Raw genomic sequence first — 24,548 nt, forward strand, 5'->3', positions numbered from 1 at the left:
GGAAGACACATTGTCAGGGTACCGGAAGTGACCACTTTTGGGGACTGCCGACTGGATACTGCCTGACCAGCTAGGGTGGGGCTCCAAGTTCATTCATCCTTCTGGGACACAGATACATACAAGTAGCATAACATAAGTTTGGGGACAGAATTTTGTCTTTAAATACAAAACTTATGATAGAGCAATTCCATTGCTAGGCAGCATCTATCCAAGACAAATGAAAACGTGTCCACACAAACACCGTACATAGGTATTCACGGTAGCATTCTTTTTTTTTTTCTTTTTTTTTTTTAAAGATGGAGTCTTGCTCTGTTGCCCAGGCTGGAGTGCAATGGCACGATCTAGGCTTGCTGCAACCTCCACCTCCCAGTTCAAGCGATTCTCCTGCCTCCGGCTCCCGAGCAGCTGGGACTACAGATGTGCACCACCATGCCCACCTGATTTTTTTTTTTGTATTTTTAGTAGAGACAGCGTTTCACCATGTTGGCCAGGCTGGTGTCAAACTCCTGACCTCGTGATCCACCCGCCTCAGCCTCCCAAAGTGCTGGGATTACAGGCCTGAGCCACTGCACCTGGCCCTCCACAGTAGCATTCTTTGTGATTGAAACAACCCAAATGCCTATCCGCTGGGTTCATGGAAAAACAGAATGTGGTCCATTAACACAATTATTTGACCACGGAAAGGAATAAAGTATTGATGCTTCCATGCAGATGAGCCTTGACAACGTTGTGCTGAGTGAAAGAAGCCACGTGCTTTGCTCACAGCCATGCACTCTGTGATTATGTCTCAGGCAGTGACCAACTACATACACACCGGTGGTCCTGTCAGATAATAATGGAGCTGAAAGATTTGCTCACCTAGTGATGTCTTAACGATCCTCACCCTGTGTAGGCCTAGGCTAATTCGTATGTTTGTGTCATAGGTTTCGTTTGTTTGCTTGTTTTGTTTTGAGACAGTCTTGCTCTGTCATCCAGGCTGGAGTGCAGTGGTGCAATCTCAGCTCACTGCAACATCTGTCTCCCAGGTTCAAGCAATTCTCCTGCCTCTGCCTCCCAAGTAGCTAGGATTACAGGCACACACCACCACATTGGCTGATTTTTTTTTTCTTTTAAATTTTTAAAAAACTTCTTTTTTTTTTCTTCTTTTTAAGATGGGGTTTCACCATGTTAGCCAGGCTGGCCTCGAACTCCTGACCTCAGGTGATCTGCCCTCCTCAACCTCCCAAAGTGCTAGGATTACAGGCATAAGCCACCACACTTGGCCTGTGTCTTAGTTTTTAGTAGAAAGTTTAAAAAGTTTTTAAAAAAAAAGAAGAAAAAAGGGAAAAAAAAGGCATATAGCTGGGCGTGGTGCCTCATACCTGTAATCCCAGTGCTTTGGGAGGCTGAGGCAGGCCGATTGCTTGAGCCCAGGAGTTTCAGACAAGCCTGGGCAACATAGTGAAATCCCTTTTCTACAAAAATACAAAACTCAGCTGGGAGTGGTGACACAGCTGTGTGATTATGTCTCAGTCACCCCTTAGTCCCAGCTACTCAGGAGACTGAGGTGGGAGGATTGCTTGAGCCTGGGAGGCAGAGGTTGCAGTAAGCCAAGATTGTGCCACTGCACTGCATGCAGCCTGGGTAACAGAGCAAGACTCTGTCTTGAAAAAAGCATATGTAATAAAGATATATTTTCCATGAATTTATTTTATTTTTTTAGAGGGAGTCTCACTCTGTCGCCCAGGCTGGAGTGTAACAGCTCGATCTTGGCTCACTGAAACCTCTGCCTCTTGGGTTCAAGCAATTCCATTGTCCCAGACTCCCGAGTAGCTGGGACAACAGGCTCATACCACCATGCCCAGCTAATTTTTGTATTTTTAGTAGAGACAGGGTTTTGCCATGTTGGCCTGGCTGGTCTTGAACTCCTGACCTCAGGTGATCCACCTCGACCTCCCAAAGTGTTGGAATTATAGGCCTGAGCCACCTCACCCAGCCTGTTTTTCATAAATTTAGTGTGGCCTAAGTGTGCAGTGTTTATAAAGTCTACAGTAGTATATGGTAATGTCACAGGCCTTCATATTCACTTACCTCTCTCACCCAGAGCAGCTGTTTGTAATCTTTCATACTATACTTTTACTGTACCATTTTTATGTTGAGGGTTTTTAGGGTTTTTGTTGTTGTTTTTTTTTGGAGACTGGGTCTCACTCTGTCACCAGGCTGGAGTAGAGTGGTGATCATAGCTCACTGCAGCCTGAATCTCCTGGACTCAAGCAATCCCCCTGCCTCAGTCTCCTGAGTAGCTGGGACTATAGGCCATGCCACCATGCCTGGCTAATTAAAAAAAAATTTTTGGTTGAGATGGGGTCTTGGTATGCTGCCCAGGCTGGTCTCAAACTCCTGGGCTCAAGCCATCCTCCTGCCTCCACCTCCCAAAGTACTGGGATTACAGGTATGAGCCACTGCACCTAAATATATTTTGATACACAAATGCTTACCATTGTGTTACAACTGCCCACAGTTTTCAGGGGAGGAACATGCTGTACAGTGTGTAGCCTGGGAGCAACAGGCCATACATAGCATGGAACCGGGGCATGTCGTAGGCTCTGCTATCTGGGTTTGCACAAGTGCATTCTGTGATGTTTGCACAGTGATGAAATTGCCAGACAATGCTTCTCAGAACCTATCCCATTGTTAAGTGATGTGTGGCTGTATATAAAATGTCCAGAATAGGCAAATCCACAGAGGGAGAAGGTAGATTAGTGGCTACCAGGGACTAGTGGGGAGTGGAGGAGGGATTGCCTGGTTCTTTTTGGGGTGATGAGAATGTTCTAAAATTGACTGTACTGGCTACACAGTCTTGTGAATATGTTTTTTTTTTTTTTTTGAGACGGAGTCTCGCTCTTGTTACCCAGGCTGGAGTGCAATGGCGCGATCTCGGCTCACCGCAACCTCCGCCTCCTGGGTTCAGGCAATTCTCCTGCCTCAGCCTCCTGAGTAGCTGGGATTACAGGCACGCGCCACCATGCCCAGCTAATTTTTTGTAGTTTTAGTAGAGATGGGGTTTCACCATGTTGACCAGGATGGTCTCGATCTCTTGACCTCGTGATCCACCCGCCTCGGACTCCCAAAGTGCTGGGATTACAGGCTTGAGCCACAGCGCCTGGCCTGTGAATATGTTAAAATACATTGAATTGTGGCTTGGAGTGGTGGCTCACGCCTGTAATCCCAGCACTTTGGGAGGCTGAAGTAGGTGAATCACCTGAGGCCAGTTGTTCGAGAACAGTCTGGCTAACATGGTAAAACCTCATCTCTACTGAGAATATACAAAATTAGCTGGGCGTGGTGGCACACACCTATAATCTCAGTTATACAGGAGGCCAAGGCAGGAGAATCACTTGAACTCAGGAGGCCGAGGTTACAGTGAGCCAAGACCGTACCACTGTACTCCAGCCTGGGCAATAGAGTGAGACTCCATCTCAAAAAAATAAAATAAAATAAATTGAATTGTATGCTTTAAATGAGTGGCTTGTATGGTACATGAGTCATGTCTCAAAGCTGGTAAAAAGTACAAGGTGTGTAAGTATTTAGAGTCTTAAATGCAATAAACAAAATTAATCCGAGCAGTCAGGAAACAAAACAGGGTAGGATCAAAAGTAGTGCCATGTAACTATCGTTTTCTATTTTGAACCCATGTCTCAAGCGTGTAATTCTCGAAAGCCACATCCCTTGCAGCTGGGACCCTAAGGAAAAGTCATAGTCTTGATCAGAAGCCACGTGGACACTCCTCCACCCGGCTTCAGCAGGGCCTCTCCAGCCACAGTGGCACTAGTGGACTTCCCAGTGGAACGGGTGGGATTTTGACAGCAAGAGGTGGAGGATAGTAAGGAGCGGAAATCCAAGTGTGTGGGGTGGGACAGTAAGGGTGCTCTGGCTGAGGCCTGGAAGGTAAAGAGCAGGGTATATGTGATGAGGACTAGCTGCCTCATGTGGCAGAGCAAGCAGCTGGGGAGAGAGGCGTGGAACCAGGCTGGGAGGTGCGGCTGAAGGTGGCAGCTTCAAGCAGAAGAGTCCAGGTTCGTGTCTTAGTCTGGGCTTTGTGCTTGCTGTGTCCAGTAGGGCCAGGTGGAGTTGGGATGGCCTCCGGCCTGGCGGTCCCAAGGCTCTAGGATTGGGGGCTGGAGTGGGAATGGGAGGCAGTTTGACGGCAGGCCTAGGAATTCAGGGGACTTGGTGACTCCCTTGAGCCAAATTGGGTGGGTTTCTAGAGTCAGGTCCAAGCCCTTCTTCCTCCGCCAGGTGAGCTCCACCTGACACCTTTACATGGCATCCTGCAGCTGCGGCCCAGCTTCTCCTACCTGGATAAGGCAGACGCCAAGCACCGGGAGAGGGAGGCAGCCAACGAGGGTAAGCCTGGGATCCCCAGCCCTGCTGCCTGCCTGCCTTAATCTTGGTGGGGCGGCTTGGTCCTGGGAAGAGGGACGGGATGGATGATAGGAGGCTTAGCAGCATCCCAGCCTCTACCTACTTAGATGCCAGAAGTACCGACCCCACAGTCGTCACGAACAAAAACATCACCACACATTGCCCAGTGTCTCTGGGGGACAGGGCAAAAGTGTCCCCACTTGAGAACCTCCGGCTTAGGCGGTTCCCTCTTCGAGAATTCCCAACACTCTGGCCTGAGGCCTCCCTGGCGGGTGGGGTTGAGAGAAGGGAGGTGGAGGCTCCCCAGGACTGCAGGCAGTGGCTTGTCTCTCTTGCAGCAGGGGACTCTTCACAGGATGAGGCGGAAGACGATGTTAAGCAGATCACGGTGAGCCCTGGCCCCCGGGGAAGGAGGGTGCTGCCTCGGTGGCAGCAGGACCAGTTTATTAACTCAGCAGCCCCGAGACCAAGGGGTAGCGGGTCCTCCCAGGAAGCAGGTGGAACAAACAGGGTCTGTGCTTTTGAGCCTTCTTGCTGGGTGCCTGAGTGGAACATCCTGAGTTTCCCAGCTGCACATAAGACAGAGCCCTGGCTGGATGCAGGAGATGGGTCCCTGAGGCTCGGCTGGAATCACTTGGGAGCAGGAAGCTGGGGCCTGGAGCCCCGAGGACCTGCAGGCCAGCTCTGCCATGAAACCTGTATCTTAACTGAGCCAAAGTCAATTAACTGTGATTCTATCCTCTTTATGGGGCACAGATGAATAGTTTTTGTTTTAATAGTTATTCCTGAATTTTAAGGATTTTTCGAAGAACCTTAACTTTCCATTTATGGTTTGTAAAGTTTTCCCTATTTAAGCATATTTAGATTAAAATGAGTAGTACCAAAAAAAAAAAAATGCACATGGAATGATCGTACACAAGTATGGCTAAAGAATGGTGAGTGTTCGGATGTCCTTGAGGACTGGGGAACACTGGCGTAACTGACATGGAGGTGGCTCAGAGAGCTCACCCTCTTCTCTCAGTAGCTTCGTAGGACCATAGAAACTCCCTTCTGCTTTGGGGGACGCGCAGCCCTTGTTAGAAAAGGCGTCCTTGGGCCTGTGTGCTGTAAGGACTCTGCCAGCTCAGGTGCCTGGGACTTTGTAATCCCCCTCAAAGCTGTGGGCTGGGCAGGCACAAACAAGTATAAGCCGCTCCCCAATGTGTGCAGACAGCTCCGGGAGGGACGCGGCTGGAATGGGATTTAAACGACCTGTGCCAGGAAAGGAAGGGGCAGGGAAAACCTTGATACAGAGTTCTCTGGTCTCCTGGCAGAGGCCGAGATGGCAGCCCAGGAAGGGTCACAGGCCTGAGAGCATGAGTTCTACCCCTTAACACCCCAGGTACGGTTCTCCCGGCCCGAGTCAGAGCAGGCCCGCCAGCGCCGCGTGCAGTCCTATGAGTTCCTGCAGAAGAAGCATGCGGAGGAGGCCTGGGTCCACCTGCATTACTATGGCCTGAAGGTGAGCGAGGATGAGCAGGCCTCATGGAGCCCTGGGGGTAACACCCCATGCCCAAAAGGTCAGGATGTGGCCTCCATGTCTCACCTTGAACTTAAGTCACATTCATGAGTCCTAGCCACAAAGAGAGGATTTAGTCCTGTGGGCAGTTTCCATTTCACTGCAGCCGAGCCATTTAGCGTGGGCCCCAGGGGATCAAGAGAAAAAGATTGGAGTCCGAGGTTCCCTGGGTGGGGTTTGGCCCCGGGTGTGGGCATCTTGCTGGGCTGGCAGCGGGACTGGTGTCTGGTTACATATTTTTCCTGTGCCCAGGTCCTGAACGCAGGCCAGACGTGTTCTCTGGTGCTGCCCTGGAGAGCTGGTCGTCTGTTGTCTGCCCCAAAGCTCCTGGCACGCCTGCCCAGGAGGAGTTTTTACTATATGTGGTTTTCATCTGGTGCACTGACTTTATTTACTTTTTTGTTTTGTTTTGTTTTGTTGTGTTTTGAGACAGTCTCATTCTGACACCCTGGCTGGAGTTTAGTGGCTCAATCTCAGCTCACTGCATTCTTTGTATCCTGGGTTCAAGCAGTTCTCCTGCCTCAACCTCCCAGGTAGCTAGGACTACAGGCACCTGCCACTACACCAGCTAATTTTTTTTTTTTTTTTTTTTTTTTTTTTTTGTATTTTTAATAGAGACGGGGTTTCACCATGTTGGCCAGTCTGGTCTTGAACTCCTGACTTCAAGTGGTCTGCCTGCCTCAGGCTCCCAAAATGCTGGGATTACAGGCATGAGCCATGGCCACCTGGCCCTGGTGCATTGACTTTAGAACCTAACCCTTGAAACTATGTATTAAGTGGGGGAAGCTTCCAAAGACACCATGGGCCAGGCTCCCAATGTTTCCTGGGGTGGGAAGCCTCTGGAACCTTCCTGGAAGAGGTTTGTGTTGGTAAACCCTTAGACTCAGGGTCAAACCTCGGAACATTGCAGTTTCCTGCTGTGTGACCTTGGGCATGTTACCTAACCTCTCTGAGCCTCAGTTTTCTTATTTATAAAATGAGAGTAGTAATCATAGTACCTACCTTGCCGAGTTATTTTGAGAATGGGGTGAGTTAGTATATTTACACCCAGTGGAACAGAGTCCAGCACATCCTAGGTGCTCAGTGAACGTTAGCCATCATTTTGTCATTGCCGGCGATGTACCTGTGTTACAGACAGGGCACCAAGGCTTGGGGGCTGGGGCTGGGCATGTCATAAGGCCAGGAAGATGGGTGGCTGAGGCCACATCAGAGGCCTTGGGTGCCATGCTTAGGAGGTTGGACGTGGTCGTGTGGCTGCCCATGAGTGGAAGGCAGGGGAGACCTTGGGGAGGGGGCCCAGACCAGGGCCATCGGCTGAGGCTCTTCTCACACCCTCCTCTCCTCCAACAGGACAGCCGCTCTGAGCACGAGCGCCAGTACCTGCTATGCCCAGGCTCGAGCGGGGTGGAGAACACAGAGCTCGTCAAGTCACCCAGGTGGGATGGTCTGGGCCAGCATGTAAGCTGGATGCTGGCCCAGGGGCCCCGGGTGGGAGTGTTCCCTTCGGTGTGGATCCTCCTCTAGCAGCAGGGTGGAGCCCATTGTCCTCTGGAGAAGGCCAAGAAGGTGGGCCTGGAAAGAGTTGGTCCCCTTTTCTGCAAGGGCTTGGGGCTTCTGGGGAAGGGCAGTGGTGGGCTGACTGAGGAGGGTCTAGCCTGGATCGGCCCTGACTCTGCCCCTGCCCTGTCCCTGCAGTGAGTACCTGTTGATGCTGATGCCGCCCAGCCAGGAGGAGGAGAAGTGAGTAGAGGTGGCGGGATGCCCTCTCCCTTTTTGGATTAGTTGCCTCTAACCCACCCCCTCTGCTTTCCCCAGAGACAAGCCTGTGGCCCCCAGCAACGTCCTGTCCATGGCCCAGCTGCGCACACTGCCCCTGGCTGATCAGATCAAGATCCTGATGAAGAACGGTAGGTGCCCATCCTCTGTCCTCCTGGGGCCCCTGTCCCAGTGGCTCCTGAGGAATGGACTCTGTGGGACAGTGAGGACCAAGGGGCAAGGCCAGAGGCCCCTGCTGGCCACAGGCTGCCTGGCTTTGCAGCTGCATCCTCGTCTAAAAAGATAATGCAGGACAGCAGCGCAGCCGGCTCTCGCAGGCGGGCTCGGGGTTCCTGTGCCATCCTCGCCACTTGCCTGCCATGCACTTGGGCAGGTGACTAACCTTTCTGAGGCTTTGTTTTTCTGTGAAAAGAGACTAATGATAGTTCCTGGGGTCAAAGTGAGGACTCAGAGAGAGGAGGCTCGTAAAGGGCTTAGTACAGAGCCCTGTATGTCAGCGTGGACTAGGGGCTTTTTTTTTTTTTTTTTTTTTTTTTAAAAAAGAGACAGGGTTTTGCTGTATAACTCCTTGGGGTAAGTGATCCTCCTGCTCAGCCTCCTGAGTGGCTGCGACTGTAAGCAGGCACCACTGCGCTGGCCAAACAAGGGTCATTTTCATGACTGTCTTCACTGGTACTGCTTCTGGGTACCCTCACCAGACCCGGCACTAGAGGGACTGGTCTCCTTTTCTCAAAGGACTCTGAGGGCCAGAATCTTTAGGGTGCCTGTGGCTGGTGAACAGCAGACCTGAGCCTTGAGCTCATCATAGTGCCCCAGAACCTGGGCTCCTCCTCTGAGATACCACCATGAACTCTTGGGAGTCAAAGAAGAGAGAGGGGAGCTCCCTGATATGCCCGGGACTGTAGGTTGCCTTCTTGCAGAGGACTTTGGGCTTTTTTTTTTTTTTTTTTTTTTTTTGAGACAGTCTTGCTCAGGCTGGGGTGCAGTGGCACGATCTCTGCTCATTGCAACCTCCACTTTCCGGGTTCAAGCAGTTCTCATGCCTCAGCCTCCCAAGTAGCTGGAACTACAGGCGCACCACCACGCCCTGCTAATTTTTGTACTTTTAGTGGAGATGGGGTTTTGCCTTGTTGGCCAGGCTAGTCTCAAACTGCTGGCCTCAAGTGATCCGCCTGCCTCAGCCTCCTGAAGTGCTGTGATGACAGGCGTGAGCCACCGTGCCCTTCTAAATTTTGGACTTTCCCTGGGCCCTGTCCATGGCTCACTTGGCGGGAGTTGAGGTCAGCAGAGCACAATGATTGTGGGCACCAACTGGAACCAGGTGGCCTGGGTTCACTTCCTGGCTCTGCCACTTCCTAGCCAAGAGATCATGGGTGAGTTTTGGAGCCTTTCTAGGTCTAAGTAGTAATAGACCCTTCCTCCTCTGTCGAACGCCTCAGTCTTGCTCAAGGGGCACCTCCTCATAGAATGCTCAGAAGGATTCCATGAGGTGCCCAGTGCCCGCGGGGCCTGCAGTGAGCAGCCTGTGAGTGTCAGCTGTGGGCTGTGATGGGTGTCATTACTGTTAGTTACCACATTCTGGGGGTATTACGTGAGCTTGAAGCTATACAGACTCTTGGTGGAGGGGAAGGAAGGGCCAGCCCCTCTCTGTCTGATGTCTCCTGCTTCCTCCTCAGTGAAGGTCATGCCTTTCGCCAACTTGATGAGCCTCCTGGGCCCCTCCATCGATTCTGTGGCTGTTCTGCGGGGCATCCAGAAGGTGGCGATGTTGGTCCAAGGGAACTGGGTGGTGAAGAGGTGAGTTGCGGTTTTTTGTTTCTTCTTAAGGCAGAGTTTTGCTCCTGTTGCCCAGGCTGGAGCGCAGTGGTGCGATCCTGACTCACTGCAACCTCTGCCTCCGAGGTTCAAGCGATTCTCCTGCCTCAGCCTTCCGAGTAGTTGGGATTACAGGTGCGCACCACCACACCCAGCTAGTTTTTGTATTTTTAGTAGAGACAGGATTTCACTATGTTGGCCAGGCTGGTCTCAAATCCTGACCTCAAGTGATCCACCCACCGCAACCTCCCAAAGTGTTGGGATTACAGGCGTGAGCCACTGCGCCCGGCCTATGCTGTATTCTCTTAATGGGAGCATTTGCTCCATTTAAATCTAATGCAGGCCGGGCTCAAGCCTGTAATCCCAGCACTTTGGGAGGCCGAGGCGGGTGGATCACGAGGTCAAGAGATCGAGACCATCCCGGTCAACATGGTGAAACCCCGTCTCTACTAAAACTACAAAAAATTAGCTGGGCATGGTGGCGCGTGCCTGTAGTCCCAGCTACTCAGGAGGCTGAGGCAGGAGAATTGCCTGAACCCAGGAGGCGGAGGTTGCGGTGAGCTGAGATCGCGCCATTGCACTCCAGCCTGGGTAACGAGCGAAACTCCGTCTCCAAAAAAAAAAAAAAAAAAAATCTAATGCAGTTACTGGTGCTTTGGGTTTAAATCTACAGTGCTGTTTGTCCTGCCTATATTGCATTTAAACGTTTTTTAAATTGACAAATAATGTACATATTTATGGGGGGCAGTGTGAAATCTCAATATGTGTATACGATGTCATGATCAAATTAGGGCAATTAACATATCACCTCAAACATTTCTCATTTCTTTGTGTTGAGCACATTCAAACTTCACTTTTCTAGCTATTTGAAAATATACAATAGAGTGTTCTTAATTATAATCACCCGATAGTACCCTTTGTCCTGCCTACATTGGATTTTTATATCATTCTTACCATCTGCTGGATTCATTTCTGGTTTTTTTTTTTTTTCCTGCTAACTTGGAAGGCTCATATATTGATCACCCTCGTTAATTGCTGCTTTTCACCCCGTTCCAAACTATTCAGAGATCTTAGAGTATTTCATGTCTGTCCTTCTTTCTACTTATATGCTGCTGGATTGGGGTGTGTGTGTATTTTTAATTTACCAGTCTTCTCTATCGTTCCAATTTTAGTATATGTGCTGCCGAAGAGAGCACATGATTGGTGTGTTTTATTTTTTATTTTTTTATTTCTTTTGAGACAGGGTCTCTCTCACTCTGTCGCCCAGGCTGGAGTGCCAATGGTGCCGTCTTGGCTCACTGCAACCTCTGCCTTCCGGGCTCAAGCAGTTCTCCTGCCTCAGCCTTCCAAGTAGCTGGGGTTACAGGTGCCCACCACCGCGCCCGGCTAATTTTTATATATATATTTTTTTTTTTTTTTGAGACAGAGTTTTGCTCTTGTTACCCAGGCTGGAGTGCAATGGCGCGATCTCGGCTCACCGCAACCTCCGCCTCCTGGGTTCAGGCAATTCTCCTGCCTCAGCCTCCTGAGTAGCTGGGATTACAGGCACGCGCCACCAGGCCCAGCTGATTTTTTGTAGTTTTAGTAGAGACGGGGTTTCACCGTGTTGACCAGGATGGTCTCGATCTCTTGACCTCGTGATCCACCTGCCTCGGCCTCCCAAAGTGCTGGGATTACAGGCTTGAGCCACCGTGCCCGGCTAATTTTTATATTTTTAGTAGAGGTAGGGGTTGTGCTGTGTTGACCAGGCTGGTCTCCAACTTCTGACCTCAGGTGATGCATCTGCCTTGGCCTTCCAAAGTGCTGGGATTACAGGCGTGAACCACTGCACCTGGCCAGATATATGTTAATTCTCTATATTTTCAACCCCATAAGACATTACTGTATTCAGTCAGTCAATAAGCTTTACTCACATGTTTATGATTTAGTTATCATTCCTTTCTGCATCTCTGAGTTTCTATTGGGATCATTTCCTTCTGTCTAAAGAATGCTGTAGTATTTCTTTGAATGTGGGTCTGTTGATAATGCATTTCCTTGGTTTGTGTGTATTTGGAAATGTCTATTTCACCTTTGTTCTATAATTCTAGATTGGAGGTGATTTTCCTTTCCACCCATTGATGTAGTTTTGTTATATTCTGATTTAATTGCTTCTCTTGGCAGTTTTGTTCTTATTTCTTTGAAGGCAGTTTACCTTTGTTTTCTTCTGGCTGCTTTTGGGAATTCTTCTTTGTTTTTGGCTTTCTATGGGTTGATTCAGATGTGTCCAAGGGTAAAATTTTTTCTTTTTTTGAGACTGAATCTTGCTCTGTCACCCAGGCTGGAGGGCAGTGGCAAAAACTGCACCCTCCGCCTCCCGGGTTCAGGGGATCCTCCTGCCTCAGCCTCCTGAGTATCTGGGATTACAGGCGCCCGCCACCACACCCAGCTAATTTTTGTATTTTTAGTAGAGATGAGGTTTCACCATGTTGACCAGGCTGGTCTTGAACTCCTGACCTCAGGTGACCCACCCGTCTCGATCTCCCAAAGTGCTGGGATTACAGGTGTGAGGCACTGTGCCCAGCCCCAAGGGTGAATTTTTTACATACTCTGCTGGGGATCACAGGTCTTGAGTGTGTGGCTTGACGCCTTTCAGTAGTTTCTCTTCTCCTGTGAATCCTCCCCAAGACCCATCTCCCGCCTCCACTAGACTATCAGTTTCAAAGGACTGAGGATGTCTGTTTTGACTCCCCCTTTATGTCCCCAGTACCCAGGAAAATGCCTGGATATTAGCAATGCAGACCTTTGGTAAATAATGTGGCTACATTTTGCTTGAATTCTATTAATTCTAAATGGTGTAGTATAAACTATATTAATAACTCACTTTTTAAGGTGAGCAATGTGAGAAAATGTGAAATGCTGCTCATTTAAAAAAAAATGCAGGGCCGGGCGCGGTGGCTCACACCTGTAATCCCAGCACTTTGGGAGGCCGAGGCGGGTGGATCACGAGGTCAAGAGATCGAGACCATCCTGGTCAACATGGTGAAACCCCGTCTCTACTAAAAATACAAAAAATCAGCTGGGCATGGTGGCACGTGCCTGTAATCCCAGCTACTCAGGAGGCTGAGGCAGGAGAATTGCCTGAACCCAGGAGGCGGAGGCTGCGGTGAGCCGAGATTGCGCCATTGCACTCCAGCCTGGGTAACGAGAGCGAAACTCAGTCTCAAAAAAAAAAAAAAAAAAATGCAATGCCAAAAGCTTATCTCATAGTCGTGGATTATATTTGTGTTACGGCCACGTGGTGGCGCCCTTGTACTGCGCCACAGATGCCCAGCGCACTTTGTCAGCGCTTTGTGGCTGTCCTCCTGTGTTACATGGTTTTCATCACGGAAGGCTTTTGCAATGGTACATCACATGTTACATGGGACCACCTATGTATATTTATATCATGAAAGAATGAAAGCCAGAGGGGTCCTACTGTCACACACCTGAGGACTGTCACACACTGGCCCAGAGAGGCATGGGACTTGCCAAAAGTCTTGCAGCAAGGTAGCCGCAGAGCCGGGTTAGAGTCCAACCCTCGTGGCTCAGCCCTGGACTCTGCACCCAGTATGGCATGTGTTCCCTGGAGGTGCTGCTCCTCTTAGTTACTACGCCCTGTCCTGGGGACTATTAGGTAGGAACTCGGGGACTGTGGGCATTCTGTCTGTTCCGGTGCTTCTGAGCCCTGCTCTGCTGCTGCCCACACTGCCACGTCAGGGACCCCTGGGTGAGAGTCCTCTGTGTCCCTGTGAGGAGACAACACAAAATCCATGCCGCCTTTTAGTCACTGTGGCCAGACTGCTCGTTCTGTGCCATGGACAGGACTCTCATTCAGACACTGCCCCTGAGGACGGGGCTGTTACAGTTGAGCTCCCTGAATGCAGAGGTCATGGACCAGGCTTGTTACGTCAGCACACACTTAAGAGGTACCTTCACTGTGGTGGCAGCGATGAGCCATGTTGGCAGAGTTCCTGTCCCCAGAGAGAGTGGCCTTGCAGGATGAGCGACAGTTGGCTGCCCGGTGGACCTGAGCAGGGGCAAGGGGAAGGCCTGCAGCAGAGGGAGCAGCAGTCAGAACACACGCGGCCGGGGCTGACCTGGGCTGCAGGGCCTGCGGCTGGAGCTGGGTCAGGGCTACACTTGGAGAGCCTCGTGCCCTGCTGTCAGACCCTGGACTTTACCCTGAAGTTCCCTGAGCCTTGAGTGCTGGGCCTCTTCTCTCGCAGGGATAACACGCCTCCCCTGCCTCTGGCCTCGGTTCATACCTACCCTTCAGCAGGTGGCCAAGAGCTTGCGGATGGCTTCATCCCCTTTTCTCTTGGTGTCCTGCACAGGGACCATTTGTCTTCCAGCGTCTTGGGCTCCTTGAGGTCCCGGGCTGTTCCTCGCCTTGTCTGTCTCTGAGCCCGTGACCTCTCCCTGAACGCGCAGGGGCTTAAGATGAGGCTAGTGTACATGGTGGGTTGAGGGGTAATAAGAGGAAGAACTTTTGTGGGGGTGTGTGGGGTAGGGGGGTGCTTCTTTCCCATGTCTGTGTTCACAGATGTGGCTCCTGAGGGGAGCTCTCGGGGCTCAGACCAGTACTCAGCCCACGTTGGAAAGAGGCGTGGGCTGGGGCTCAGCCTGGAGGGGCAGCGGTAAAGGGGGCTCAGGACAGGGACTGACCCACCACCCTCACCTGCTTTGGCAGTGACATCCTGTACCCCAAGGACTCATCCAGCCCTCACAGTGGCGTGCCTGCTGAGGTTCTCTGCAGGGGCCGAGACTTCGTTGTAAGTACTTTGGGTTCTCTGGACCCATGGGAGTGTGGAAGAGGGGGGTGGTGATGCACGGTTTCTGAGAGGAGCCTGGAGCTCCCTTATGGAGGAGAAAAGGAGGGAGGCATAGAGATGAAGGGACTGTCTGAGGCCACACTGCTAGGAAGAACCCACGCCAGGAGCCCAGGTCTGTCCCAGGCTCTGGCTCCCAGGCCCACCAGGTGAGTTTTGGGGACAGTTGTGGGAGCAATCCGTGGCTGCCACTGGAATGCGCTGCTTCTTCTCCCTCAGATGTGGAAGTTCACACAGAGCCGCTGGGTGGTTAGGAAGGAGGTGGCAACAGTGACCAAAGTAAGTGTCTTTGTGGTCTGAGGCCCAGGCTGCTGCTGGAGGGGAGGGGGCCTGGCTGTGCCTCACCTCAGGCCCCCTCCCCTCCAGCTCTGCGCCGAGGACGTGAAGGACTTCCTGGAGCACATGGCCGTGGTGAGGATCAACAAAGGCTGGGAGTTCATTCTGCCTTATGACGGGGAGTTCATCAAGAAGCACCCGGATGTGGTCCAGCGGCAGCACATGCTGTGGACGGGTATCCAGGCCAAGTAAGCGCCTGCGGCCAGGGAGGGGCAGCCCAGTGGTCCCGGCAACCCCGCGTCTTAGGGGAGCAGCATCAGGGCAGATCCAGGCGGTTTCCAGCAACCCCGAGTCCAGGGGTGGGGAGAACTGTCAGGGCCAATCTGGGCAGTCTCTGGAAACCCCACATCTAGGGAAGTGCAGTTGGGCTGGATCTGGGCATGAAGGGCAGGTGGGGGGTCCGCGGGCAGCAAGCTCTCCCCACACTCATAATTGTTGCTGGCTGATCCTGCCCTCCTTTCAGTGCAGGACGCGCAGCCAGTACCCGGTCATCAGGGAGGTAGTGCTCGAAGGGCTCGGGGAAGAGGGATGTGATGGAGACAGGATCACTCAGGAGCGAGCGCAGGGACCTGGGGGCTGAGGGGACGGGAGAGGAGCGTTGCCAGGAGACTGACAGGTCAGAGTGGTGTGCGCTGCCAGAAGAGGGACCCAGGGGAGCTGGCTAAGCTCCAAGCCTGCGCTGTCGTCAGTAACCAGCGCGTCCTGGGCCCTAGGGGTTGGGTGTTTCTCTTGTGAAGCAGATGGTAGGAACATGGTTTAAAGTTAATGGGGTTACTCTTCTTTTCAGACTGGAAAAAGTCTATAATCTTGTAAAGGAAACCATGCCAAAGAAGCCGGATGCACAATCAGGTGTGTGAGGGGCTTTGGGCTGGGTGGCTCCGGAGGGGCTGCTGTTCTAGAGCTTGTCAGGCCGGGACCTGGAAAGGGTGGAGGGCTCTCACCGCTCACCCCTGACCCTCCTTCCTTTCCTGCCACCCACAGACCGCAGCTGGTCCCTTGCACAGCAGCAAAGCCTCAGGGATGGGGGCTTGCAGATTCCAGGGCCAGGTCTGGGTGCTAGACCCATTGGGTCAACAGAAGCAGCCGGGAGGAGCTGCTGGGGGGAACTTGGTGGCACCCATCTCCGCATCCATCCCTGGCACTTGGGGACATGGAGACAGTTCTCACTCCTCCACTGATGGGTGGCTGATTTCCGAGACCGGGATGGGTCTGCTTGCTTCAGCCCCACTGTCCCCTGCTGAGCCTTTGGCTTTGGCTCGCTGTGCCCTCCTGAGCATTGCCGCCTTCCTCCCTGCAGGGCCTGCCGGGCTGGTCTCTGGGGACCAGAGGATCCAAGTAGCCAAAACGAAGGCCCAGCAGAACCACGCGTTGCTGGAGCGGGAGCTGCAGCGGCGGAAGGAGCAGCTGAGGGCGCCGGCGGTCCCGCCCGGTGTGCGAATCAAGGAGGAGCCAGTGAGCGAGGAGGGCGAGGACGACGACGACGAGGAGGAGCCCATGGACACTTCCCCCAGCGGCGGCCTCCACAGCAGACTGGCCAACGGGCTGCCTCCCGGGCGGGCTGTGGGCACGGACAGCTTCAACGGGCATCCACCCCCGGGCTGTGCTAGCGCCCCCGTGGCCCGGGAACTGAGGGCCTTTGTGGAGGCCACCTTTCAGAGACAGTTTGTGCTCACGCTGAGCGAACTCAAGCGCCTCTTCAACCTGCACTTGGCCAGCCTGCCCCCTGGCCACACGCTCTTCAGCGGCATCTCGGACCGCATGCTGCAGGACACGGTGCTGGCCGCTGGTTGCAAGCAGATACTGGTGCCTGTAAGTAGAGCCCGCGCCGCCAGGCCTGGTGGATAAAGGAGGCTGCCCTCAGCCCCTCGGGAGGGCACCTGCGCAAAAAGGAGCCGTGGGGAGATGTCTGCTCAGCTGGTGAAGGCCCTGAGCCCTGCCTGTGGGGGAAGAGGGGAAGAATAGGGGGAACCAGCTGTTGGGAGGCCACGTGGGGACATGGGAGGCTGTTATTGGTGAGCAGCTGCTCTCATGTGGACCTAGATGTGACATAGGCAAGTCAGCCTCTCTCAGGTTCTATCCTCAGAAAGTGGGATCGCGGTGGGTTTTGTTTTGTCATAGAACTGCGGTAGGGGCTAAATATGGTGTCTGAAGGCCCAGCCTGTGGCAGGGCCGAGTGAAGGCAGGTCCCCTGCCTGGTTTCTCACCCCGCCTCCCCCGCCCCCGACCAAGAGCATGTGACCTTTTCCTACTAGCTTTGCCATTGTTTGTAATGATTTGACTTCCAAGGTCATTTGATGTTTGCAATCTGCAGATAAAGAAACTGAGGCTCCAAGGAGTGAAATGAGCATTTAAAGGTCTCTACCTAGGAGGTAGCAGAGCTGGACCTCAGCGTAGCGGCCCTGAGTTTTGAATGCTTTCTGCTAAGATGAGCCGAGTGCCTCCCCCCAGCTGCGCCAGTGCCGCGGTTTGGGCCTGGGTCCCGGGGGCCTCCCTGTGCATTGGAAGCAAGCTGACTAGCACAGCGCTGTGCTCTCAGCACTTGCAGTGCCAGGCCTTGAGTGTGGTGTAGCAAGCCCCCTGCCCCGGCTTTTCTGTCACTGGGAGGGGCCTTGACAGGGAGCGGTGGAGTGCGTGCCGGGGCCTGTTTCACTGCGCTGAGGATGGAGAACACCAGGTGCAGCTTGAGGGATGCGTTTTTGGTACTACTTTCCCACAAGGCTCAGCCCAGACCTGGCAGCAAAACGGGGTGAGGTGGGGCTGTGGCGGTCTCTAAGACAGTGTTGATGTTTGCATTGCCAAGGTCAGGAGTGCTTGCAGCCTTGGGTAATGATCTGAGGCCAAGGCCCATCCCCATATACAAGGAAAAGAAACTAGGACAGGAGGCTCTGTGGAGCCCATGCTGTGCTGTCTCAGGGGATTGGCCCTGCTGGCAGGCAGCCCCCTGGGTGAGGCCTTATGTGGGAAGTACTGGCAGGATTTGCGGCACCTGCCCGCTCAGCACATGGGTCTGGGTCTCCACACGCTCACCTTTCTTCATGAGTTGGGCCAGGCCAGGTAGGGTGCCTGCCTGAGATGAGTGAAGTTGTTCTGGGTTGCTGGAGTAGACCCATGTTCCTCAAACTGGGTTGGTACAGACAGGGAGGGGTGAGGCAAGCAAGTGGATCCATGGAGTAGGACAGACAAGCAACTCACACCTGGGTCTTGGTCAGTTTCCCCCACAGACTGCTGCTTCCCCGGATGAGCAGAAAGTGTTTGCCCTCTGGGAGTCTGGAGATATGAGCGATCAGGTGAGGTGATCTTCACTGCCATCTTCTCCAAGAGTAGGAGGGGTTTCCTGCACGGTTGCAGGCCTTGGGGGACGTGAGGACCTGAAGTGCAGCCACACATTTCAGATTTTCTGGCACACTCGGTTTTAGATGTTCTGCTGCAAGTCTGTACTCTGACAAAATAAGCTGTACGTGCCAATAATTTGAACCTAAACCAGTGGTTCCCAGATGCCAGTCTATGGTCCAACTCCAACAGAATAATCTTTTAAAAAATACAGGCTGGGCACAGCGGTTCATACCTGTATGGGAGGCAGAGGCAGGTAGATCACCTGAGGTCAGGAGTTTGAGACCAGCCTGGCCAACATGGTGAAATCCCTTCTCTACTAAAAATACAAAACAAAAACAATTAGCTGGGCATGGTGGTGTGCGCCTGTAGTCCCAGCTACTCAGGAGGCTGAGACAGGAGAACTGCTTGAACCTGGGAGGTGGAGATTGCAGTGAGACGAGATTGTGCCACTGCACTCCAACCTGGTGACAGCAAGACTCCATCCCAACAAAAACAAAAAAATGCCAGTTGGTCTGACCTTGTCTAGGTCCTGCTCCTAAGGTGTCAGAAAGGGGTGAGCAGAAGTCCTGCTGAGCTCTCTTGTCCCCAGCTGCCTCTTAAGGGGAGCCAGCTGGCAGGGTGAGGATCTAAAGGGCCGGGGCCTTTTCCTGAGCAAGCTTGGGTGCTTTTGGCCAGAAGAGGGCATCTGAAGTACTTTGATAACCAAAAGGAAAAAAGTAAATGCAGATTTTTTAAAAATCAAGTTTTTTCCCTGACAACTGCTAACAAAAAAGTAAAAAGTGTTAATAGGAAAGCTCTTGCACCGCCTGACCTGACTGCCACCCCTAGAGGTGACCACTTTTATTACTACTATTTTTTTAATGGAAACAGGGTCTCACTATGTTGGCCAGGCTAGTCTGGAACTCCTGGCTTCAAGCAGTTCTCCTTCCTTGGTCTCCCCAAGTGTTGGGATCATAGGCATTTAAATCACCAAAAGATACCACTTAAAGAGCTGCCCCATCTTTTAAAAAGTCAGCTTGTTAGCAATGGGCCTCCCGCTGTCGATGAGATTTAGCTCTCAACTATTTTAGGAGAATGTAGAGATGTAAAGATAAGTTATGCCAATTTTTTTTTTTTTTCTTTGAGGCAGCATCTGGCTCTTGCTCTGTCAGCCAGGCTGGAGTGCAGAGGTGCCGTCTCAGCTCACACCTCCTGGGTTGAAGCGATTGTTATGAGTCAGCCACCCAAGTAGCTGGGGTTACAGGCTTGTGCCGCCGCACCCAGCTGATTTTTGTATGTTTAGTAGAGATGGGGTCTCACCATTGTTGGCCAGGCTGGTCTTTACACTTATTTTTTAGTTTAATTGGCCATCATTGTTTATATGTGGCATTGTCATGGAATGAATTGCAAATCTGTTCATTTTAAGGCCAAACATCAGTAATATACAATGATTGCATTTCCTCATTCACTACTTCCTGTTTTCACTTGTGTAATGTTCTGAAAACGTGCGTACCAAGGATGATAACTTTGCTTAATTAAGCTAGTTCCCTGGAAGCTTCTCCAGTGAGACTGGCTCTTCCCCATGTCTGTTGCTGAATTCTAGAATCTCTGCTTCTTCCTTGCTTTAGCTTCTAGAGAGAGATGTTGTCTGCATTCTTTCATGTCTTAAACTGACTTGCTTTTAACCCTCATGTGTTACTATTTGTCTGGGCCTAGAATTTTAAGAGGCAAATAATTTACCTCTTAAAATTCTAGGCCCAGACAAACAGTAATACATGAAGCATCTTTAAGAGAGTTGCCCATTGTTTAAGTTTTCAGACTTGGTCTTTTAGATTTAGTCTGTAGTCTTTCCTTTATCCCAAACTAAGGAAGTTTTCATTATTCTGTATATCAGTACAATTTCAGATGTGCCCTGGTGTGGGTCATTATTATACTAGACAATTGAGTTCTTACAAAATTCTGTTAATTTGTTTTTTTCAGAATTCTTATGACAGATATTAGACATAGTGAATTCAATCTTTTGTATTTAATTATTTTGGGGTGTAACGTATTTTACGACATCCTGTTTCATGGATACATGGCATGTTTGTGCGTTTTCACACCAGTTTTGACACACTGTTCTCATCTCTGTGCAGCTTACATTGTGGCTTCCCCTGCCTGCTAAGTCAGATACACGCCTGCATTTTCCCATGCAGAAATCTGTTCAAGCCACTCATCCTCTCATGCTGGCATATATTTTATTTTTATTTATATTCAAGTTTCCACACACAGCATTACTGCCTTTATTTCTGTACACTGGCATGCTGGTTCTCTACAGATGACTTGGCTCATCTTTAACCAGAAGTGCTGGGTAAGGGTTTTTATCAGAGACTGCAACACAAAGTTACGTGCATGGCTTGGGTGTCTTGTTCGGGGATGTTTCTCTTTTTAGATCACTGTTTCCCATAATAACATGTTTTTGCTACTAAAGCATCGACAGGTTTTGCTTGAAATTTTTTCCAAAAATTACCGAGTACGCCGAAACATGATCCAGTCTCGGTTGACTCAAGAGTGTGGAGAAGATCTCAGTAAACAGGAGGTGGATAAAGTACTGAAGGTACATTTGTTTTGTGCATAACAATACCAAAGCCTCCGCAAGGGGCTGATGGCCTGTAGAAAGGACTCAAGTGTCTTTGTGTATATGAAATCAGGCTTCCCTGGGACCCCTCCCCAGACAGTCTTGTCTTCAGTAACTGTTAATGATCAAACAGTATAGTCACAGGGGAAAGAATATAGCCATGAGTGCTTAGTTCCCCTTTCTGGTTGGGCCAGTAAGGCCCCTTTCTCATCCCTCTCTTCTGTTTATCACTAGAGACAAAAACTAAAAACCATGGGTTCAGGCTGCTAAAAGAAAATAGAACAAAATAAGGTGGGTTGGACGAGCTTGGCAGTGGGTTGGCATCTTCTAACATGACAGGGCCTAGCTGAAAATCCTCACTCCACTCCCCCTTGAATTTTGGATGACTATCCTGATTGTTGCCATAGCCATATATATATATGACTTTCAGTAGAATCCATTTTTAAATTTAAAAAGGAATATCATGTTTACTATAGGAAAGCACCTAATGTACAACCTGTAATGCTTTTCTGAACTGAATGTAGTACAAATATCATATTTGCAGCAACACTGAGACATAGAAAACTGATGACAATGTCTGTTTTGATCTGTTTTTTAAGCACCCTGTTCTGGGCATGTCAGTATTTGTATCTTGTAGGCCCTCACTCTTAAAATACCCCTGAGAGGCTGGTAGTAACCATGGTGGTGTGCTTAGGCAGTTTTTGATTTCCCATTTGTATTGTATTCACTAATCATTAATCAAGTGTCGATACTGTGGACAGACTGTAGTTAACTCCCTTTCCTGCAAAAATCTGCACTTACTCTGTTTCTCTACTCATAGGACTGCTGTGTAAGCTATGGTGGCATGTGGTACCTTAAAGGGACAGTACAGTCTTGACAGTAGTAGCAAACCACTAACACAGCAAATCCAAGCCCAAGGATGTAGGGCGGAACCAGAAGTAAAGCCTCAACTTGCTTCAGACGACAGAGCAAGAGGAACTGACCATCTTATGGTGCAGTGGACAGAAGGGATCCTCCTCAGCCAGTGGCAGGCTCAGTTAGGTCACTCCCAGAAGAGACCAGCTGGGACCTTCTTTGCAGTACAATTTGAAATTCCTGATGTATTTTGCTTATTATTTGGTTTCATTCTCATAATAAAGAGAGTGTATACTGACATGGGCAGGATGATAAAAATTATGGTTTAAGATTTTTTTTTTGGTAAACTTAATGCCAACAAGGTCTAAGTTATGTTTACAACATGAAGAAAACCTCAAAAGTTTTTAATTTTTAAAATGCCTAGAAGACGATATTTAGTCTTGGATTATCTATCTGCTAAGACCGCCACCGATTTCATTAGACCAAATTGAATTGCTCTACTGTTGGGATTCTGTCGCCACTTTACCTTTGACAACAACCTACTTTATGTAGCAGTCTCAACTGTTTACACGAACCATAGCAAAAAAAATTAGAATCAAATCCATCTCCTCTTAATGTTTGCAGAAAGATGCAAACAAAACCAGGTAAGTATGGAACAATGTGTAAGTGAGGTAATCACACTTTGATGTAAAAATTTCTATTTTGTGTATTTTTAAAAATAAATGCTAACACTAAACTAGCATCATGGTGCTATCTTCAAATGGTTACAGGAGGGCAATCTTGGACTCAAGCATTACATGGATCTAGAGGGAATGGAGCCAGTGGAGTGAGAGAGCAGCACTGTCCACTAGGAATGGGCAAGTCACGCAATTTTGAAAGTTTCTAGCAGCCACATTAAAATAGTTTAAAAAGGTCATATTTTAGCATATTAGCCCCAAATATCTAAAACATCAACATTTAACAAAAATATTTACCTTTTTTTGTACCAAGTCTTCAAAATCTGGCATTTTACACTTTCCTCAACACTCTCAATTTGTATAGGGTCCAGCCTTACAGGGTCCTGTGAGTCCCTCTCTGCTGGTGCAGAGACGAGAAACTGGAAAAAAGACACCAAGAGAAAACAGAGTTTGGGCCCAGGGATCCACTGCCAACCAAAGTGTGGAATCCAGCAGTGGCCCCGAGTGCCTGGATGCTCTTTTATTTTCGTACAAAGCAGGGGGAAAGGCAGGTAGGATGAGGTAATGATGGTCAGTGATAGGGTCAGGTAAATAACGCATCTTGGAGACAGGGGCTCAAGACTTTGAAGCAGCTGAGGCGAGGAGAAAACCTAAGGCGTCAGCACTTTTTTCATACTTGTCAAGAAATAATAAGGTCACTAAGATTTATGTTACTAATTCTTACCTTCTAAGAAAAAGAGGAACCAGGTGCAGAAGCAGAACTTGCATGTAGACATGGAATGTGACCGCTGAAGCATAGCACCACAGAGAGACAATTAAGGCTCCGGATGTCTGTGGGCCTCCCCGACAGTCATCAGGCTTACCGGAAGAGCGGAGTTTTCTCCTCACTCCCTCAAGGTAGGAGATGTCTTGGCCATCTTGGACGTCTCCCTCCCTAGCTGGCTAAACAGCAAGCGCTTTCACAACATTGACACTGTCACACGCCGAAGGCGTCCTCCAGCAGCCCTTATGTGGGTGTGACAGAGGACTTACAGCATCTTGCCTTGGGGTCACCTCTTTTTCCAATGCCACTTCAGTCCCATACTTCTTGACCTGAGACTTATTAGTAAGATTAAAGATTATGTAGATGTGTACAGTTATGATTACATATGAATAGCTATGTGATTTATTATATATAAGAATAACTAAGTATCTCTAATTTGTTTCTAATTCTATGTTTATATGAGAATATGCTGAGGCTTCAGGCCCTTGCCTCAGCTCTTGCGGGGTTCCCCCCACCCCCGCCAGTTTGGACTAGCCACAATGTAAAGTGCTCAGATGCCACATGTGGCTATTGGCGACAGTATTGGATAGCACAGCCCTACAGATTGATAGAAAAAATGAGTAAGCTAGGTTGGGTAAGATGTGAATTTTGGTACATAAAGAAGGCTTTTGCCATCTTTTTTGTACAACACAGCCACTAATTATCTGAAGGTTTAAATGACAATCTATGCTATTTTCCCATTCCCCCCAAAATAAAACATCAATATTTTAGCTATAGAATCAGTAAGGTGGCCAGGCGCGGTGGCTCATACCTGTAATCCCAGCACTTTTGGAGAGGCTGAGGCGGGCAGATCACCTGAGGTCAGGAGTTCGAGACCAGGCTGACCAAAATGGAGACACCTCATCTCTGTTAAAAAAAAAAAAAAAAAAAAAAAAAAAAAAAAAATACAAAAAATTAGCTGGGTGTGGTGGCACATGCCTGTAATCCTAGCTACTTGGGAGGCTGAGGCAGGAGAATCGCTTGAACCTGGGAGGCAGAGGTTGCAGTGAGCCGAGATTGCGCCATTGCACTCCAGCCTGGGCAACAAGAGTGAAACTCCATCTCTAGAAAAGAATCACTAAGGCATTGATCAAGGATGTACTTTGCCAAATATGTATTTGGTAACATAGCTTAACAGGTTGATTGTATATTTTGCTCTTGATTCTAATTGTTAACATACATGAACCTGAAACGTAAAGTTACTAAAAGCAATTCGGAATATGTTGCAGCTATTACATCCTAACCTTCCTTCTCGCTTTGAAAGGGGAAATGCTCTTGTGGGACGGCACAGAGCATGTCAGTCCTGTCCCCTTGCAGAACTTAATTGGCCCAGTGGAGAAGTCAGAGCCTTAAATACTTACATTGATAAAAAGAATTTATTAAAACACCAAATTCAAATATCAAGAAAAAAAAACTTAAGGAATATAGTGGGGAACTATTGTTTTAAAAAAACTGAGGGAACTTTGAATGTCAGCAAGATGGCAGGACTTTCCAGCACTCATCCCCCTGCAGAATCATCAATTGAAATAATATCTACACACAAAAATAC

The 24,548-nt window shown here is 49.9% G+C and overlaps 1 protein-coding gene across 11 annotated transcripts in view; it reads left to right on the forward strand.

The window, feature by feature from the left end:
- POLR3E (RNA polymerase III subunit E) overlaps nucleotides 1–22,260 on the forward strand; it is a 35,472-nt gene extending 13,212 nt beyond the window's left edge. For 8 of the 11 annotated variants that reach the window (XM_032242919.1, XM_032242923.1, XM_032242918.1 and 5 more), the window contains 15 exons: nucleotides 4,279–4,386; nucleotides 4,743–4,792; nucleotides 5,786–5,905; nucleotides 7,313–7,398; nucleotides 7,658–7,702; nucleotides 7,778–7,869; nucleotides 9,415–9,535; nucleotides 14,262–14,343; nucleotides 14,620–14,679; nucleotides 14,767–14,924; nucleotides 15,524–15,585; nucleotides 16,034–16,545; nucleotides 17,946–18,023; nucleotides 20,519–20,644; nucleotides 21,486–22,260. In XM_032242919.1, coding sequence (XP_032098810.1) covers nucleotides 4,279–4,386; nucleotides 4,743–4,792; nucleotides 5,786–5,905; nucleotides 7,313–7,398; nucleotides 7,658–7,702; nucleotides 7,778–7,869; nucleotides 9,415–9,535; nucleotides 14,262–14,343; nucleotides 14,620–14,679; nucleotides 14,767–14,924; nucleotides 15,524–15,585; nucleotides 16,034–16,545; nucleotides 17,946–18,023; nucleotides 20,519–20,644; nucleotides 21,486–21,542 — 1,757 coding nt within the window. In that variant the 3' untranslated portion in view covers nucleotides 21,543–22,260. Of the gene's footprint in view, nucleotides 1–4,278; nucleotides 4,387–4,742; nucleotides 4,793–5,785; nucleotides 5,906–7,312; nucleotides 7,399–7,657; nucleotides 7,703–7,777; nucleotides 7,870–9,414; nucleotides 9,536–14,261; nucleotides 14,344–14,619; nucleotides 14,680–14,766; nucleotides 14,925–15,523; nucleotides 15,586–16,033; nucleotides 16,546–17,945; nucleotides 18,024–20,028; nucleotides 20,645–21,485 lie in introns of those variants that run through there. The other 3 variants (XM_032242917.1, XM_032242915.1, XM_032242922.1) reach the window with 3 other exon arrangements.
- Nucleotides 22,261–24,548: the final 2,288 nt, after the last annotated feature.

This window comes from Sapajus apella, unplaced genomic scaffold, assembly GCF_009761245.1.
Source record: "Sapajus apella isolate SASKATOON/1434 unplaced genomic scaffold, GSC_monkey_1.0 scaffold51, whole genome shotgun sequence".
In the NCBI taxonomy this organism is placed as follows: domain Eukaryota; kingdom Metazoa; phylum Chordata; class Mammalia; order Primates; family Cebidae; genus Sapajus; species Sapajus apella.